Source organism: Carex rostrata, chromosome 16 (assembly GCF_964058835.1).
Source record: "Carex rostrata chromosome 16, lpCarRost1.2, whole genome shotgun sequence".
Lineage (NCBI taxonomy): Eukaryota > Viridiplantae > Streptophyta > Magnoliopsida > Poales > Cyperaceae > Carex > Carex rostrata.
Genome location: NC_135933.1, coordinates 1,686,778 through 1,705,426, shown reverse-complemented (window position 1 = coordinate 1,705,426; position 18,649 = coordinate 1,686,778). Strand labels below are relative to the sequence as shown.

General features: G+C 36.9%; 4 protein-coding genes across 5 annotated transcripts; 3 read left to right on the top strand and 1 right to left on the bottom strand.

Moving 5' to 3' along the window:
- The first annotated feature begins 56 nt into the window (after positions 1–56).
- LOC144567339 (putative membrane protein At1g75140) lies at positions 57–2,551 on the top strand. The gene has a single exon (XM_078317450.1). The coding sequence runs from the start codon at positions 243–245 to the stop codon at positions 2,064–2,066; it is 1,824 nt and encodes a 607-aa protein (XP_078173576.1). The 5' UTR covers positions 57–242; the 3' UTR covers positions 2,067–2,551.
- A 2,998-nt stretch (positions 2,552–5,549) lies between these two features.
- LOC144567005 (uncharacterized) lies at positions 5,550–6,447 on the top strand. Its single transcript, XM_078317026.1, has 3 exons — positions 5,550–5,647; positions 5,746–5,843; positions 5,916–6,447. The coding sequence occupies exons 1-3, from the start codon at positions 5,629–5,631 to the stop codon at positions 6,411–6,413; spliced, it is 615 nt and encodes a 204-aa protein (XP_078173152.1). The 5' UTR covers positions 5,550–5,628; the 3' UTR covers positions 6,414–6,447.
- A 3,368-nt stretch (positions 6,448–9,815) lies between these two features.
- LOC144567773 (transmembrane protein, putative (DUF1218)) lies at positions 9,816–12,327 on the top strand. Its single transcript, XM_078317945.1, has 3 exons — positions 9,816–10,052; positions 10,670–10,872; positions 11,673–12,327. The coding sequence occupies exons 1-3, from the start codon at positions 9,957–9,959 to the stop codon at positions 11,998–12,000; spliced, it is 627 nt and encodes a 208-aa protein (XP_078174071.1). The 5' UTR covers positions 9,816–9,956; the 3' UTR covers positions 12,001–12,327.
- A 1,097-nt stretch (positions 12,328–13,424) lies between these two features.
- LOC144567336 (P-loop containing nucleoside triphosphate hydrolases superfamily protein) lies at positions 13,425–14,851 on the bottom strand. Of its 2 annotated transcripts, XM_078317443.1 has the most exons (4): positions 14,658–14,812; positions 14,378–14,420; positions 14,097–14,176; positions 13,425–13,847 (listed from the first exon to the last, which is right to left on the bottom strand). In XM_078317443.1, the coding sequence occupies exons 1-4, from the start codon at positions 14,677–14,679 to the stop codon at positions 13,426–13,428; spliced, it is 567 nt and encodes a 188-aa protein (XP_078173569.1). In that variant the 5' UTR covers positions 14,680–14,812; the 3' UTR covers position 13,425. The 2 variants fall into 2 exon arrangements, with proteins under 2 accessions (XP_078173569.1, XP_078173568.1); XM_078317442.1 differs by lacking the exon at positions 14,378–14,420 and having other exon boundaries at positions 14,658–14,851.
- Positions 14,852–18,649: the final 3,798 nt, after the last annotated feature.

Below are 18,649 nucleotides of genomic sequence, written 5' to 3'. Positions count from 1 at the left end.
ATTTGTGCGACGACCAAGTAGAAATTATCACTACCTTCGTCAGCTGTTCGCCTGTTGCCAGTTCATCCCCCCTGGATCTCTAGTCTTTCCCCCTCCTCTCTCTGACTCTCTCTCTCTCTCTCTCCTCTCTTCTCTTTCTTTCTCCGTCAATCTACCGACTTAATCCAGTAACATGTACACACCATATTTAAAATTTTAATGGCTTCCTGCTAAACCCAAATCTTACTCCACCTTGTTTCCTCATGGCCACCGCCAATTCCCTCTCCCTCCAGCTCTTCTTCCTCTCTCTACTTCTCCCCTCGCAACTAACCCAGTCCCAAACCCTGAACCCCGATATTGCATCATCCGAAACCCAAAACCCGGAAATCACACAGGAAACTGAAACCCAAATCCATCCATCCCTGATCGATCGCCAGGAGGCTCTAATTAACCGGCTTGAAACCCTAATCGCAACCCTCGAACAATCCATTGCGAGCTTGAAACCCAAACCCAAACCCGAACCAACCCTCTCCTCCCAATACGCGAACACGAAACCCGCTATCTCAGTCACCAAGAACCGCCCATTGTTCACCGAGCGGTTTCTCTTCACCGCCGCGGCCAAACTCTCTTCCTCGATCCCTTCAGCTGCTACACCTCTCCCGTTCGAAGACCACGACGGCCTCACCAAGTACTTTGCAATAGGAGATTCCCAGGGCTTGGTCTATATCTTCTCATGCAGTGGCGATGTCATCCTTGAAGTTCCTTCTTTCTCTAACACTTCTGTTACCGTTCTTCTCTCTTATCTTTCACCAATCAAACGTAGTGAGTGCCTTCTGTTTGTGGGTCACACTGATGGGTCGGTTGGGGCCCATCGGCTAAGTGAATCTGCTCCATCAACCGAATCCGATTGGGTCTCTCTGTATACAGTCGGTGACCACCGGATTATCACCCATGGGCTTGACGATTCACCTGTTACTGTCCTTGAATTCTTCCCAATTGCCCGTGCCCGCTACATAATAACAGGTGATGCAGCTGGTCGGATACGGATTTTCACTGAAAATGGTACATTGTATGGTACCGCTATAGTATCAAGCAAGCCCGTTGCATTCATGAAGCAAAGGCTTCTTTTTTTAACTGAGACCGGTGCCGCTTCGCTTGAATTACGATCAATGACAGTTAGGGAAACCGAGTGTGAAGGGCTTAACGGGTCGGTTGCAAGAGCTTATTCGTTTGACCCATCAGAGCGGTCCAAAGCATATGGTTTGACTAGAGAAGGTGACTTGGTGCATTTAGTCATACTTGGTGATGTCTCAAATCTTAAGTGCCGGGTTCGGTCTGTTAGACGGGCAGAAATTGAGGGCCCTGCTTCTATCCAGGCCATTAAAGGTGGTTACCTACTTGTATCTAACCATGATAAGTTTTTTGTTTATAATATTTCTTCACAATATTATGGCCGGGTTGGTGCTCCAAGACCTTTGTTCTTTACCTCAATCCGTGAAATCAAGTCATTGTTCCTGAATTCCTATCCTGGAGAATCAGAGGGGGGTAATGGTGAAACAGACACGGGAAAGCCGCTTATAGCAACTGGTAGAGAAAAGCTTGTGATTTTAGGGTTTAGGGATGGATATGTCGGGATCTACAGGTCTAATTTCCCAATATTTCGACCTGATAACAGTGTGGTTTTGTGGAGTGGGCCTGCTTTGTTGTTTCTATTATTTCTCATTGGTATCTGGCAATTCTATGTGAAGAAAAAAGATTCTTTGGGTTGGGTCCCGGAGGAGTCATTTGACACGTCTGTGACAGTGCCAAGTGGTAGTCTTTTGAACAGCACAGAGCGAGTTGGGTTGTCAGATAGTAGAACAGGAAGGGACCTCAGAGTTGACTCCTCTGATTTGAGGAGAGATGCCAGGAGATATTTGTCTCCATCAAGGTATGCAGGTCTAACTTCTGGTATTTCATATAGACCTGTTACGGGTGATGCGGGTTTGAATTATAGAGGGGGGCAAGGGTTAGAGCCTCCCGGGTTGATTAAGAAGAGGGACCCGTTATTCCCTAGTACACAGATGGTGGATGAACATGCCGATTGATTTGAAACCTGATGCTTGAATTTTCCTCTGTTTTTTGAACCATGTTTCTCACCCTTTAATGGTTACATAATGTCAGAGAGTGCTTTAAGAGTAGATTGTTTCAAATATGGATGACAGAGATAGAAAGCAAAGAAGAGATTTTGCCCTTGTTCTTGGATGTAATTTTGTATTACAGGAGGAAGGCCACTTTTTTATTCTCATTTTTTTTTTCCTCCAAGTTATTTTGGATTTCCCAGCAGCGTCTAGCATAAATATATAAGCCTCGGTTTGCGACCTGGCTGGTTCATACTGGCACTCGCTAGTCCTGGAATTGGGTGGCACAACATGACTGCCTCTTTTGTGTTTAATTATGGAAAACGGTTAATTCTTTCTCCATTTTTTTAATTAGTGGAAAACCAATTCTCAAACAACATGAGTCAGCGGTTGTGCTTGCTTTATTTTGTACATCAATTTTTTCGGATCAATTTTATTTCTATTAACTGATATATATAATTGCCTATTGCTACATCTTAAGTTCTTAACATATGACCTTTTTCGTCATGAGCTTCTTTCTGGTACGTGTTAATAACTATTTTATTTTGATCCTGTAATGCTCTCTAGTTTTGAACTCAAAACGCATACTGTTTCCTTTGAACCATACTTTGTAATTTGCTATAATTATTACATATTGATTCAGTTAAAACATTCGACGGTTTTTTTTTTTCTTTGCAGCTTAGTCTTCACAATTCTCATTCTTTTTTGTGGAATGCAATCTATTGTAATTTATGAAAGAGTGTGATCTGTATGAAATTTTGCTTCCTCATATGTTCATATCCTATTGTGAAACTTGTCTTCGACTAAAATTTTCTTTTAAGATTTTCCTAAATACAAAAATAGGGTCCATCCAAAAAATAAATAAATTAGAATTGGTAAAAACTGGAACTAATTGAAAGATAATTTGTCAGATGAGATAGAATCACATATAAATTAGTAATGTCCGAAATTACGATATAGATATAATATAGAATCACATATAAATTAGTAATGTTCGAAACTTATTGTCGCATTAGAGGATAATAATCACCCAAATTAAGTTATTAACACAATTTAACTTCGGCAAAAAGAAAATTTAATGTTAGCGGACTGAGAAATTAATGCAAGGGGGATACGGCCATTTTTATTAATATCCTAATTAAAAAACTTAATTTTAAAAATGACATTTTTTTTTGTTTTTTTTTATTTATGCCCCAACCGCCCCTCTTACGGGCGCTCCATGCCTCAAGTGAGGCGCCCCTCACATGGGCGGCCCATTCCTCAAGTGAGGCGCCCCTCACACGGGCGGCCCATAATCCATTAAATTACAACGACCCGAGACCCTCTTTCTCTCTCGCTCTGTCCCTTTCTCTCCCTCTGTATCGCCTTCGCACCAGAGGAAAAAAACCAAAAAACCCCGCCGTTGCTCCGCCCCGCCGGCCGTTGCCTCACCGCCCTCTCCCCACCGCCACATTCTCATCTCCCTTGCTTTCTCTCTCCCTTGCTCGCTGCACCACCGAGCATTGCCTTGAGCCGCTGCACCACCGAGCCACTGCCTCCTCTGTTGAAAGTAAGTTATTTTTTGCGATTAGATTAGTTTAATTTAGGGTTAGAGTTAGGGTTAGGGTTTAATTGTGAATGTGATTGGATTCGAATCGATTCGATTAGTTTAAATTGATTGTTGAATGTGATTATTGATTGTTGAATGTAATTCGATTCGATTCGATTAGAGTTTAGGGTTGAATTGCTTGAATTGTTGAATATGATTCGATTCGATTCAATTATAGTTCAATTGCTCGAATTGAATGTTGAATGCTTGAATGCTTAAATTGCTTGAATGCTCGAATTGCTTGAATTGGTTCAATTGCTCGAATTGCTTGAATTGGTTCAATTGCTCGAATTTAGGATTATGATTTATGGTAAAATTGCTTGAATTGCTTGAATGTGATATGGTTCAATTTAGGGTTTATGGTTGTGAATTGCTTAAAAAATGTAGGGTTTATGGTTCAATTTAAGGTTTATGGTTGTAAATTGTGAATTACTTACAAAATTTAGGGTTTATGGTTCAATTTAGGGTTAGAATTTATGGTTCAATTGCTTGAATTGTTTAAAAATTGAGGGTTTGGGTTTATGGTTTAAAAAATATGCATATTTTTATTTTGAAAATTATTTTTGTGATAGTTAACGAAAAACATGTATATATCAATACAAATTAATTTAAAGTAAAACAAATTATTTTGAAGTATATCAATATTTGTTTAAAAATGACATTTTTTTTTCAAGTAAATTACATGTATATCAATATTTTTTTTAAACATATCAAACTTTTTTTTTTTGCAAATTTTATTTGTTTGTCGATTTTCACAATAAGTATTATTTTAAAAAAGTAAAAATTTGACAATAATTTTTATATTAATTATATAACTAATATGTTATATTCTTCATATATTAAATAATTATTATAATAATAATATAATATATTATAGTTATTGTATAATTATTGAATATAGTAATATCATATAATTAGGAGTTTATTATAAATAATTAACCATTTTAATATAGTATGCCCAGAGGTAGACGGTGGGGAGTACGACCTGAGCCTGCAGCGGGTCCAGATGCTGTGGATCCGACTGGAGCGAGCGGATCCTCGGTGGATCCGACTGGAGAGGGCCTGTCGTCGTATGAGGATACGACTGGTTTCCGTATCGTGGATGGTACCAGCGTAGATGGCTGAGCCGATTGACATTAGAGCAGACAGAGCTGTGGTATTATCGAGGACCGCTCGTTTGTTTCTGGATAGTGGAGTATCACTACCTCGATCGGGTATCTCGTCAGTTTGGCTTGGATGCTTTCATCCCGGAGTACCCGCTGATGAGTAAGGATGATACTCAAAAGTTCCACAAGTAAGTACTATATACTCACGTGCATTATCACTTTAATAATGTCATCATTTACATATTTTCTAATTAATTGTACTTGCAGCACGGCGCACACTAAGTCTAAAGTTGATTGGAGCGAGCATTTCAGCTTGGAGTACGGCTTGGCTCGACATCCGGAGCAGCAGTTATGGAGTCCGCCATCTACTATAGATTTGGGTGCTGGTCCCGGTGATGTGAGATACGCCGTTTGGTACCAGAAATGGGGCATGTCGACAGTCTACCTTACGGGCCATTACGGCGACACCCTTCGGCGTAGGCTGATGGATTCATCCAGCAATTATATGCCCTGGGGTCCAATCAATGCTCGCGCAGTAAGTACAACTTAAACATACTTTAATTAAAAATTGGAAATTTTAATTACTTACTGTTGTCAAAATCATGTTGTGTGCAGCTGTTGACAGCTATGAGAGGAGTTGGACACAGCCTGGTGTGCATGGCGACATATAGGATGCCAAATGCTCGAGCACACTGCACCAATCGTGGAGACAGGTGGTTTTGAAGGCTGTCTCATTGGCATGCTGCGCGACTCTAATGAGAACATCAATTGGCGGGAGATACAGAAGACACCGCGGAATCCGAATTACCGACCAGAGGCCATCTACGCTCATGATATGCCGCCACTTCCTGCAGGTAATTACAAGTTAATATTAGAAGTAGGACACAAACAATGGTTTTATTTTCCTCAAATTATTTGTTCTAACTCACAATGGTTTTATTCAATTATGCAGATGATGACTCAGGTTGGGCATTCCACCACTGGGTGTTGGGGACCAGAGGATGGGACGCTTATAGAAATAAATATGGAGTTCCGGTAGAGCTTGGCCCGGTAAGTTACCGCTTTTTATTATTTATTGTAGAGTTCTCTTCATGCAGCAAATCTAACATTATTTAAATTTAGGATGGAGCACCTCGTTGGAATGCCAATCCCAGTTTTAGCATGGAGCCCCCGTTCGATACAGATGCAGAGGTGATTGCCTCCCACAGACCACGATATGGAGTGGAGATGGAGCACGACTTTGAGGCTGGTGGGAGTGCATCTCAGACTATAGATGGCTTTGTCTCTGCATTATTTGGCGCACCGCCTCCTGACACGTATGCTGCAAGCTGGGAGCAAGATCCATGGGAGCTGCGTACTACGCCAGCCGATGCAGAGTCAGCTGGTCTATGGGATCCATGGGCAGCCAGTACAGGTACGCAGCACAGTACAGGTACGCAGCACATGTATATGGGAGAGGAGGACGATGATATGGGAGAGGATGATGAGGATATGGGAGAGGAGGACTTAGGAGATGTGAGCCCGCAGAGGCAGATACAGAGGCGCATGCAGCCGCACAGGGATGGCAAAGGCATAGCGGCTCCTAGGTTGTCTCCCTCCGGAAAGAAAAGACGAGGATGATTGCAGAGTCTTTTTTATTATGATGTAGTTCTGACTGTAGTATTCTGACGTTGGGACTGTATTCATGTTGGCTTTTATGTTTTTTTCTACTTTATATTTCGTCATTTTCGTCAATTATAACTAAGCATTTAACAAATCGAAACAAATCATATTACATATCATAGTCATAACAAATTGAAATATTACATATCATATTATAACTAAGCATTTAAAAGCGCAACTGATGTCACATTATTAGACCTATTATATTGACTTGTTTCCATACAGAAAATGATATTTTGAACCAACAAATAGCACCTTTTACATTGAATATCCCTAGAATGTGGTACTGCTATGTTTTGGTTCCTACTTTGCAGGAATCAGGTGAAATCAGGCAAAAGGCAGACTTCAGGAAGCTCTGATGCGAGTCGCATCCAAGCCCAAAGCGACCTGCGATGCGACCCTCACTGCTCTCTCTTGAAGACCATCTGATGCGAGTCGCATCCAGTTGATGCGAGTCGCATCCAGTTGATGCGAGTCGCATCCAGTTGATGCGAGTCGCATCCAGTTGATGCGAGTCGCATCCAGTTGATGCGAGTCGCATCAACTGTTGCCGCCCAATTCAAATTCGACCTGATAAGCTCCAAGTCAGATCTAATGCCTATATAAAGAGGTCCTAAGCCAGAAATTGGGAGCTTTTTCCCCCTCTACATTCCAGAACACAAAAAGAGCGAAGATCAAGAGAGAAGAAGGAGATTGGAGCTTGATTGAAGAAGAAGAGAAGGGAAGATTTCAAGATCCTCTCCAATCTACTTTGGATCTTCGAGCTCCATCATGATTTGCTTATTCTCTCTCTTTTTCATGTTTACTTTTGTTATGCTTGAGTAGATCTCTAGTTCTTAGGGTTAAGATGTAATTTCCAAACCTTTTCTTTGAGTTGAATGATGTTTTGATCTAATGTTGAACTTGTGTGATTGTTGTTTGAGTATTCATCGTTTGCTTGATTGTGATTTCTTGATTGATTCTTGATTGTCTACTGTTAGATGTCTATAGCATCTCTTCTAGTAATTAGGCCTTGATGTATCTTGCAATTGTAATTGAGCACTTGAAGTAGATCTAAGATCAATAGTAACCGAGAGGTGAAATTTCTATTATCGAGAGGTTATAGATACTTCTAGTTAACCAGACAATCAATTTAGGATAAATACCAGTAGGCGAGAGCCACAGGTTGAAGCCTCGCACAAGAAATCAACTTAGATACGAACTCATGTCAGCTCTGCTCGAGGGCCATGCGACCCGCATCAGAGATGATGCGAGTCGCATCACACAGGTCGCATCAGAGATGATGCGAGTTGTATGATAGGTCCAGAGAATGAAAAGTTTGAGATGAAGTCTGAAACCCTAAGAACGCCTTTTATAATTGATTCAAAACCAAATCTTTTAATCGCTTTCATTTACCTTTAATTGAATTGTCTTTTGAAATTAGGAAACATAAACAAATCAAACCCAATTCTTCAAACTTCTAGTACCTAACTTGGATTTGTGAAAGTCTAGAATTGAGTTTAACCGTCCCTGAGGATCGATACCTTATTTTACTACACGGATAGGATTGTACACTTGCAATCCTAGACGTGAGTGGATTCAAGGTTTAAAACAAGTACAATTAGTTGTATTTGGAACTTTGTAAGCACACTCTGAGAAGCGAACAACAACAGTACACTTAAACCTCAATATCATACGATTAAACTTCACACAAGAAAAATAGCAAGTTTATTATAACAATACACTGATTATACAATAATTGTACAGTAATTATAACGGGTAGTAACTATACAGTTATTGCTACAGTATCTATACAATAATTGTACAATGATTATGTACTAATGATACAGTAATGACTAATAATAATTAACAAAATTTCAATTAAAATAAATAACGTACCTGTAGCAATCACCTGAAAATCGTCAAAAATCGCCAAATTTTTCGCTGATTACTGTGCACAGAGCAGGAGAGAGAAAAAACTGAATAGGAATGCATGGTGGGCCGCCCGTTTTATAGGCGCCTCACTTGAGGCATGGGCCGCCCTTGTGAGGGGCGCCTGACTTGAGGCATTGAGCGCCCGTAAGAGGGGCGGTCGGGGCATAAATAAAAAAAAACAAAAAAAAAATGTCATTTTTAAAATTAAGTTTTTTAATTAGGATATTAATAAAAATGGCCGAGGGGGATACAAGGCATTATAATTTATAAACATTATAAAGTATTAAAAGAATTAATATGACCTATGGTTATAAGGGTATAATAAACACAACAATTTTTTACCAAAATTATTAATGCAAATTCGTTCGGGGAACATTCTTGTCAGTCCTTTGATCCGGATCCGGATTTGTAGATTTGCTTCTATTGTTATATACATTTAATTGAAATTCTCCGACTCAAACTAACACAGATTAAGAGCATTGGCTACTAAGTGGGAACGGGAATGAGTTTGCATTCGGATTTAATTTGAATGGTCGAAACACTATGCGTGTTGTGAGTGATTTTTTTTTCGACGGGCACAGTAACAGTCGAATAGGCCCTAAAGTTGTGTACTTGTGTTTTTTTTTTGACAAAAAAATGTGTAGAATGCATGTGATCCAGTGATTATGATGTCAATAAAAAAAAATTCATACTTGCAACTGTGGCCTACTAGTGATTGTGATGTGAATAATTTTTTTTTTTCATACTTGCAATTGTGGCAGGTAGGTGTGGCATCGATTCAAAATTAGTTCGTTTTGAAACAAATTAAATCAGTTCGGTTCGAATTTTATTCAAATCAAATTTAAACTAGATATAATTCGTTCGAAATTGATTTGCGAACTATTTAGGTTCAAATCTCAAATAACACAACTAATGGATTCAACCATTAATTTTTAATAATGCAGGAACCAAACTTATATCACATCTCAAAATTGTTAATATAATGATAACTTATAATAGAAAAATATTTCAGGAGCAACAAATTAACAATGTAAAAAAAGTTTGTAGTTCACAATTAATCCGATTCGAAATTAGTTCGATTCGAATCTTATTCAAACTCAAAGTCAAACTGAAATAACAATTCGGTTTGATTCGTTTACAGAAAATTGGAGTCGGTCATTCTTCCCAAGTCCAAAACGGAGTAGAGCTAGCCGGATCTCTCTACTATCGGGTTTCAACCCGATATGATCGGCGAGGCGTTGTAGTTATTTGCGTCAGTGCGGGGCTTAAGACAACTGTTAGGGAACATATTCCCAGTTTTGCGAAGCAATTTGATGATATTCATTCATTTATAAGTTTAAAAGGCACCGACCCAAAAGTTGGCAAAAGCCTACTACGCAGGCTCGCAGAGAGATATAACTTCTCATGGTTCAATTAATACAAGTAACATAACTGTGAAACTTCTCGCTTTAAGTTTGTGTTTATGTTACAGTCACTTGATTAGCAAGCTTTTTATTGCGAGGCCGTTCCCTGTGCCTTTCCCTTTTACCAAAGCATTCCCTTCTATACTTTTTTGGATTCTGTTACAGCCAAAGAGAGAAAAGAGGAATGGAGAGGAGAGGGGTGGCGGTGTGCGCCGTAGTGGGTTTCCTTGGCCTCCTCTCCGCCGCCCTCGCCTTCGCCGCCGAGGCGACACGAGTCAAGGTCAGTGGGCCCCGCTCTCTCTTGTTTATCTTTCGCCAACTCCGTTATCATCCATCTTGTGGTGATTTGCATCTCATTATTTTTTTCCTCCCTTTTTTAGTTTTGTTCTGTTTCCTGTGTTCTTGCTGTTAGGCTAGGGTTTTGGTGGGGATCTTGTTTGGATTGATTCGTAGTGCACAAAAGTTGATATTTTTTTAAGATAGAGAAGTTTGATCGGGCTGTTCTATCACTGACCGAGTTCTGTAGGTTAAAAGACTGACAGAGTAATATCAACTTATTTTCCGTATTTCCTTATTAGAGTTTAAGATTTGCAGCAAGCCCTCAGAAGTTGGAGATTATACTGTGCAATCAGAAAGCCCTCAGAAGTTGGAGATTATACTGTGCAATCGGAATCTCTGTATGATCTGTTGAGAATACAGAGTAGCAGCAGTGTAGCACCTTCTGAATTATCGGACTATGTACCAGTATTGAATGGTATCTAGTACATATGGCACACTGAAATGCAGCAAGCCAATCAGTAACCAGATTCTATGTTAAATGCCAACCAACATGATGAAATTCTTACCAATATCTGGTACAACAAACTTACCTCACTAATTAATTAAAATGATGTGTAGGCAAGTGATGTGCAAGCACCAGAACCAGGACAGTGTGTATATCCTAAGAGCCCTGCTCTATACCTAGGGCTGACATCAGCAGTGGCTCTAATGATGGCTCAGGCTATCATTAACACTGTGGCAGGGTGTATTTGTTGCAAGAAGCATCCCCATCCATCTGATAAGAATTGGACCGTTGCATTGGTCTCCTTTATTGTATCCTGGTATTTCTATATCTGCTTTAACGTAAAGGCCAAAGACACACAATACTGTTGTGTGCATGTGTTTAAGTTCTTTCCTTTCTGTTCTAATTACATATTTGTTAGTGGTTGTTAATGCTGAATTTCAAATCATCAACCGTTGATGTGTTATAATCATGTCAGATAGCAATTTAATTTTGGCAAGTTTTTTTTATCGATTCGCTGATCCTCAATGTACAATGGTCTTGAAATTTGTTGTCTTGTCTTGTAGAAAGAAATTGCTATTTTGGGAGATTTTGCTAATTTTTAATATTCTGTATTCACATTTCTCAAAAGATAACTGCAAGCATACTAGAACATCTTGAATCCGGATTATATTGCTGGCACTAACCTGAAAAATCTTAAAATACTAAAAATAGCATGTAAGCCCTTGAAAGATGTGAAATATGTACATACCCCTAGTAAAGGACACCAGGACATGATAAATTCGCTTACAGACTAGTAAAGTGTCAACAATACCATCTAGTCCTCTATTTCCCACTGAGTAATTATTTTTGCAAGATCCTTGCCTAGTACATTAATATATATTTTTTTTCTTAAACTTTCATTTTGTATCAGTAGCTTTCCCTTCCCCAAATCCTAGCAGAAAATGAGGGATTTGTGAGTTCTGTAATAATGTTGATATTATCAATTCAATGGATCCCTGGCTGGACTAATGTCTGTGGGTATTACAATGTATTGATGTCTCACAATTCCATGATTTTAATTTTTTCAAGGCCCGTAATTCATTTTTTTAAACATCCTGCAATTTGTAATACATGCAGGGTCACTTTCATCATTTCCTTCCTCCTATTACTGACGGGTGCTGCGCTTAATGATCAGAGGGGCCAGGAGAGCATGTATTTTGGTGGCTATTGTTATGTGGTCAAGCCTGGGGTCTTCTCTGGTGGGGCAGTGTTATCCCTAGCCAGTGTGGCACTAGGCATTGTCTATTATGTGGCATTGTCTTCATCAAAATTCGTGCAGCCATTGGGACCATACCAGCAGGGTTCACAGGGGATTGCCATGGGCCAGCCGGTGGTGGTCCCGCCTCAAAGTAGCCAACCGGTATTTGTGCATGAGGATACTTATAATCGGCGAGAGTTTCCTTGATCAATTTGGATATTTGTCCTGAGAATAAGAGAAAGCTTCAGATATAACATATGAATTTTGATCCCTTCTTCCTCTTCTCTCTCTTATTTCCGCTTTTTTTTTTTTTTCTTCTCTCTCTGTTTTATTTTGTTGGTGTGAGGGGGGTGGGTGCCGGGACTTCTAATTTAAGTGTTAGTGATTTAATTAATTTTCTGTAGTTTGGTGTTCTAATTTTTCATAAGCAAATGTGTTTTGATTTTTATTTCTGAACACGAGTATCGATAAATATTGAGACCTATAAAGGTAGTGAATTAGTGGTGGCTGTACAGTTTGATTACAAGCTCGTAATTTTCCTGCATTTACCCTATAGTTTTATATTGCCGCATATTTCTTTGATTGTTCTTGGTAAAATTTTGAGATTGTGTGGATTTTAAAAATAGAGAAATTTAGATATATGCTCATCATAACTTCATCAATTAGATATTTTCCCATCAACACTTGAAAATTAGTTATTTGCCCATCTAAACTTATCTATTTTGGATATATCCCCATTGAATGTTTTAATCAATAAAAAAAACTGATTAATATTATGAAAAAAATAATATGACATTTTTGCCCTTTCCTCTCATACCTTCTTATTCATTCCGTTTTGTTTTCTTATTTATTGGATTACCAATCAATTTGAGAGGGTGTTGTCAAAATGGATTGCTGGACAATGAAAATCCCTGAGAATATTCGTCTCTAATGCAAAAAAACCTTGTTAGCTGCTTCTCCAAGCATGAGTCCCAGTAATGTGGATTAAGACCTACATTAGTAATGAAACTTTTAACACAGAACTGAAGAATGCATTAGTGCGATTTAAATATTGTTATAAGCCCAGGCAAAGAATCAAGCAAGCAAGAATATCAATTGATTGTACAATCAAAAGCAAAGAGAAACAAGAAATGAAATATGAGAACGATGCCATGGCCTGACGAAGCTGAGAAGGATTATATTTCTCTTTTTTTCAATTAGAGTCATCAGGCGTATCAATATTAAGGGAAACGTCATATCAGATTTGAAGAGAAGGGCAAAAATGTCATATATTTTTTTTAATAATATTAATCAGTTTTTTTTATTGATTAAAACATTCAATGGGGATATATCTAAAATTGATAAGTTTAGATAGGCAAATAACTAATTTTCAAGTGTTGATGGGGAAATATCTAATTGATGAAGTTATGATGAGTATATATCTAAATTTCTCTTAAAAAGATATGCATAATGTTAGTTAAATTTATCCTATTCTGGAACCACAACAGTAATGCTCACAAACATTTTTTTAGTTGGTACCTTAAAATAAAAGAAATTTAAGACGGGACAGGCAGACATGTATTTTGTTGTTTAAAATTGAAGTTTTGACATAGAGTGTACAAAGTATTTGTGCGTCATTGATGTTTCTTCAGTTTACAGATTCCAGTTTCTGTTTAGCAAATCAATTATGAACTCCAAAATACTCTCAAGCTCCATAGTGGCATCAACCCTAATTATCGCTTCATCCTTTTCGAGCTGTAACAAATCCAATTGGGATTCCAACAAGCATGAAGGCATGAAATGGGACCCTTCTTCTGACCTTCTCTTCATCCTCTCCATTAGTATTTCTACTGGAGCCTCCAGGCACACAAATTTCACTTTGCACAGAGAATAGTTGCCGGGTTTGTAGTCGCAATCGGCTGATCTGAGTGTCTCTCTGTATCTTTTTTGCAATGCGGAGCAGCTGAGGGTTACGTTATGGCCGTGCTCTATGTTTTCTTTGATTGCATCCCTTAGTGTTTCAAGCCATGGAATTCGATCCGATTCTGACAAGGGAATTCCAGCTTTCATTTTTTCTGCAATACAACAGAAAGACTGTTTATTGCCATTGGATTGCTTTCGGATGATAAATTGATAACAGATCAAATTAATGAAGTCCGGTCACTGCAGCATCACAAAATAAAAGTAAAAATAATTTGTGTGTGTTTGGAAGGGGGAGGAGCTGCCGTCTTTGGTATGTATGTAACTATGTACTGGTACCACTTCTGAAAACAATCACTGCACTGCGTAGTTATATACAGAAGAAAAGAAATCTGCATCAAAACCTTTATTAGATGGAGGATGGAAATCATCAGCTTCAACAAATTTACATCCTATTGCATTCGCAAGTGACTCGGCTACAGTCCTGGTGAAGAGTTGAAGTTCAATGAGTTCAATAATCGAGGGTCAAAATTATTTACTTCAAAAAAATTGAGGGTCAAAATTAGAATACATATAACAATTTTATATTTATATGATAAATTATGGTACAAACGTAAATCCGCCCCCTTCATATAAATCCCGTAGGGAATAAGGAGAAAGAGAAAAGAAAGAAAAGAAAGCTCACGATTTGCCAGAGCCAGATACTCCCATGATCACAATTGCCAATCCTGTTTTTCTCCAATAAGAATAATGTAAAGAGAGAAGAATAGAATCATAGTAAAGATCAGTACGATTATGTCAGAATTGTTTCTTTCTATCAAAAGTGCCTAGATCAGGAGGAAAGGAATAAATCTAACACGAATGTCCACACGAAGATTTTTTTTTTTTTTTGTTTACTCGTCCCTTCATAGAAATTAAATTCGATCGTAAAAGAAGGCGCTAGAATTTACAGAGAAAGAACTAACCCGTGATCGTTGACAACCCCATTTATTTGGTACCTCAGACAAGCTTGACAGCCTCTGCAGAGATTTTGGGAAAAGGAAAATAGAGAGAGAAAAATGTCTTTTGTGGAGAACTGCTTGTATGATTGTATCCACGATCTTGAAAAATTGTAATTAGTTTTGGAAGTATTAGGCGAAGCCATGTCAGAGTCGATCTTTTCCTATGTAGATCAATTATACGGCACCTCCAGTGTACTGAGACCGCACGCATTGATATTTGATATAGCTTAGGAACTTTATGTATATCGAAATTATGTATTTTATTTTTCAAATATTATTATAATAACTCATTCATCTATCTTAAATTTTAATAACTCATATATTTATTTTATTTAATTAATTAAAAATTAAATTAATTATGCTAAACATTGTATAAAATATAATTAAACATCTAATTATGTTTTTTTTTTTTTTATATTTTCTCGTGCGTTAAAATTCTCATAGCTCGGCTCCATTCTTCTTTAGTTTTTAGCATTAAAATTGTGCCCTTTTCTCTTCCTCTGACATTAAAATTTTTCTTCTGATTGAGTCTAGTTATCTCCAGCGTCATTCCAATCACACTTGTTGGACTTGTGCTAAATCCTCTCTTTTTGATCGCTTATAATCCTCTCCGGTATGATTCCAATCATGCTTGTTGGAGATGGTATCCAAAAAAGAACTCTGGATATAGATATGAGAATTAACATTAAAGGAGGAAGAAAGACCTAGATAAGAGAAATAGTCTAGTTTTAATTAATCTTTGATTAATTATAGAACATAATTAATTTGACTTTTGATATATTTTATTTATATTTAAATTATATTCAGCAAAGATGTCAGTTAGAATTTATAATGGTGAATACGTTATTATATAATTTAGAGAGAAAAATATATGTAATTTTATAATTTTAAGTGATATGCATGATTATATCGCCATTAATGATTTTTTTTAAAACTAAAGTTAGAAAGAAAAACAGAACTGACAATGTAAATGACGATAACAACATGTGGCATGATTAGTTTTTGGGGTGTGATATATTGATATATGGGAAAATTTCCGGTGTACTCATAGAAAATTTTGAAATAGCCTATATCTCTATCAAAACTTTATAATATTCAATATCTCCATAAAAATTTAACATTCTTATTTCTATCCCCATCTGATTATTGAACTTTTTATTTAATAATTTTAAAAATTAAAATGACAAATATACCCTTGAATTTAAAACCATGGATCTCTCTCTTCTCCCTCATGCCTTACTCAAATCCCACCCTTCTCCTTTAATTGTAGCGTACTCGTATCCAATCGAACTGGAATATTTGCAAATTACGTAAGAATTGAACACATAAATTGAGATAATTGGATAAATGAAGGGTTGAGCTCCTTGCGCAATGTGTAATTAACAGAGTCGATGCTACCAACTTGCTCAAATCTTAAAATGTTATGTTTAATTTTTTCATATAACCCTTGATAAATTTCAAAATGTCACTTCATCCCAGTATTAGGCTCAGATCTACTGCAATTATATATAAATTTGCATCAAATTTGGCTCATATGAGCAGCGAACAAATACAAGAAAATTGTAAACCATGGCCTCAATTCTCAAAGCATTTTATTATCCTTATTCTCTTAGTCGTTGGAGTTACGATCACTGGAATCGCTTCTCAGAGAGGCTTGAGGCCTTTCTCCAGGTGGCGGAGGACGAGGTCGAAGGGAGGGTGTCTTGATCCAATTGCAATTTCAATAATTTGGGAATAGGCACTGGAAGATGGGGTCATCTAATAAGAAATAAAGATACAAGTGGTCCGAGTATATGGAGATTAAGAAAGCTACTTGGTTACAAATTGCGAAGATATATCAGCCTTTGGCATCCATGTATTTGCTCGTAATTCATTTAAGAAATCTAAATAATAATTCTTTGTAATTATTTCTGAGCAATATCGCATATGCATGAAAGACCAGTGTCTGTAATCTGCAACTTTCATTTGTCCTTTGCTCTTTACCAGTATTAATCAAATCAACAACTTACATTTATCCAATTATCTCAATTTCTGTGTTCAATTCATAATTTTGCAAAAAGAAAAGAAAAAAAAACCAATCCCATTCAATTGAAGGCTAGTGCACTGGTACGCTGCAGAGGGTAAGGGTGGAGGATGGGATTTAATATTCAAGGGTACGTATACTGGTCAGTTGGATTTTTAAAATAATAAAATAAAAAGTTAAATAATCAAATGGGGATATAAATAAGAATGTTAAATTTTCATGGGAATATTGAATATTATGAAGTTTTGATGGGAATATTGGCTATTTCAAAAGTTTGAATGGGTACACTATTCCACAATTCCAATATATCATAGCATGAAATAGAATTACAAACTTTTGAAATAGAATTACTGCAAAAGTTCAAACTTAATTTCACTTTTTCTATTTCCACAATTCCAATCAACTATTTTCTTGTTTGACATAAATAGAACTCGTATTCCACATTTCTACTCTATTCTCTTTTTTGATGTTTTCCAAATAGGTAGTTAGAGAAAAGTATGAGAATTATTAAATTTTGTTCAAAAGCGTCTAATTGCCCACAAACTTTTGTTCACCATTTGTCCACAGATTTGACTTGCGCGAATACTGTAAAACTACTTCTACATGTTGTATAATTATATAATATATCACATAAAATATATCAGTTAATCACAAAACATCCAACAACTATTTGAAATGGTCTCATGATAGTTAAAAATAGATTTCAACTTGCACAACATGACAAAAAAATTGTACTTTTGGAAATTGCAGTTATAGAAAGTTATTGGCAGTTAGTGTTAGTTATTAACATTTATTTTGACAAAAAACGTGATAACAAGGGAAAATTAAAAATTTCGATTATTATTTTTTTTTCTTTTTTCTCGATTTAATGAACACACAAATAAATCATCAAAATAATGAATATTGTAAAATTGACCACTTTAACTATAAAAATAAAATGTACAAACTACAAAATTACAGACATGTAAAATTCCCAGATGAAAACGATAAAATAAAATGTTGAAAAATATCAATTTTCAATACTGTAAAAATATCAAGTTAAACTGTGAAATGAAAAGGTAAAAACTATATAATTATAAAATTATAAAATTAACAGATTAAATAAAATTAAAAAAATGTCAATTTTCAATACTGTAAAATTGTAAACCTAAACTGTGAAAATAAAAAGAAAAAAAAATTGGGTTTGGCATTTAAATCGATTTCTACAACCCTAATTTCTGCAACACTATTCACGCTAGAATTATCATTTGCCAAATCTTCATTCAAATCAAAATCTATTGGGGTAAAACTGTAAAAATCAATAATATAGAATGTTAGACACAAACAAAAAAATATATATAGGGAAGAGAAATTCGAAAGATCAAATTCACGCCTGAAACTAGTTCGATTCACGCCTGAAACTAGTTCGATTCACGCCTGAAATTAGTTTTGAACTAGGGACGAGAACTCGCGAATCGTTTGAATGAAATTGATGGCTGAATCTTGCATCGCGACAAAAGAGGAAGGAAATCGCCAAATGTGGAGCAAATCTGATCGGATTTGGAAATTTGGGAAATGAAATTCAAAAAAGGAAGGTTCCATCGTCGGCCGACATGTTTAAATAGGAGGAGACGAGACCGTTAGAAGGTGGGGACCGAAGGCAGTTAAAGTCAGTTGAACCGGGAGTTGGATAAGGCTGTGGACAGATAATGGACAAAATAGGATGGACGAAAACCTTTTCTCCAAGTCTTAAATCTTTGGACGCAGATAATTGTCTCCGCACCCCGGTCCCTGCAATATTTCCACATATAACTTCCATAACTAAATTGGGGGGACTGTCCCCGCACAATTTCCTTATATAATATGTATTGTCCTCGCACAATTCCTAAAGCATTAATACCTATGAATGAAAATATTTATATATATGCACAAAAGTATTTATACATATACACGA

Coding starts and splice junctions, on each gene's coding strand:
- LOC144567339 (XM_078317450.1), top strand. CDS start 243: ATGGCCACCGCCAATTCCCTCTCCCTCCAGCTCTTCTTCCTCTCTCTA.
- LOC144567005 (XM_078317026.1), top strand. Junction 5,844..5,915: donor TTCCGGTAGAGCTTGGCCCG/GTAAGTTACCGC, acceptor ATTTAAATTTAG/GATGGAGCACCTCGTTGGAA.
- LOC144567773 (XM_078317945.1), top strand. CDS start 9,957: ATGGAGAGGAGAGGGGTGGCGGTGTGCGCCGTAGTGGGTTTCCTTGGC. Junction 10,053..10,669: donor CCGAGGCGACACGAGTCAAG/GTCAGTGGGCCC, acceptor AATGATGTGTAG/GCAAGTGATGTGCAAGCACC. Junction 10,873..11,672: donor GTCTCCTTTATTGTATCCTG/GTATTTCTATAT, acceptor TAATACATGCAG/GGTCACTTTCATCATTTCCT.
- LOC144567336 (XM_078317442.1), bottom strand. CDS start 14,836: ATGGCTTCGCCTAATACTTCCAAAACTAATTACAATTTTTCAAGATCG. Junction 14,177..14,657: donor GGGGTTGTCAACGATCACGG/GTTAGTTCTTTC, acceptor ACTCTTCACCAG/GACTGTAGCCGAGTCACTTG. Junction 13,848..14,096: donor CCATCCTCCATCTAATAAAG/GTTTTGATGCAG, acceptor GTTGTATTGCAG/AAAAAATGAAAGCTGGAATT.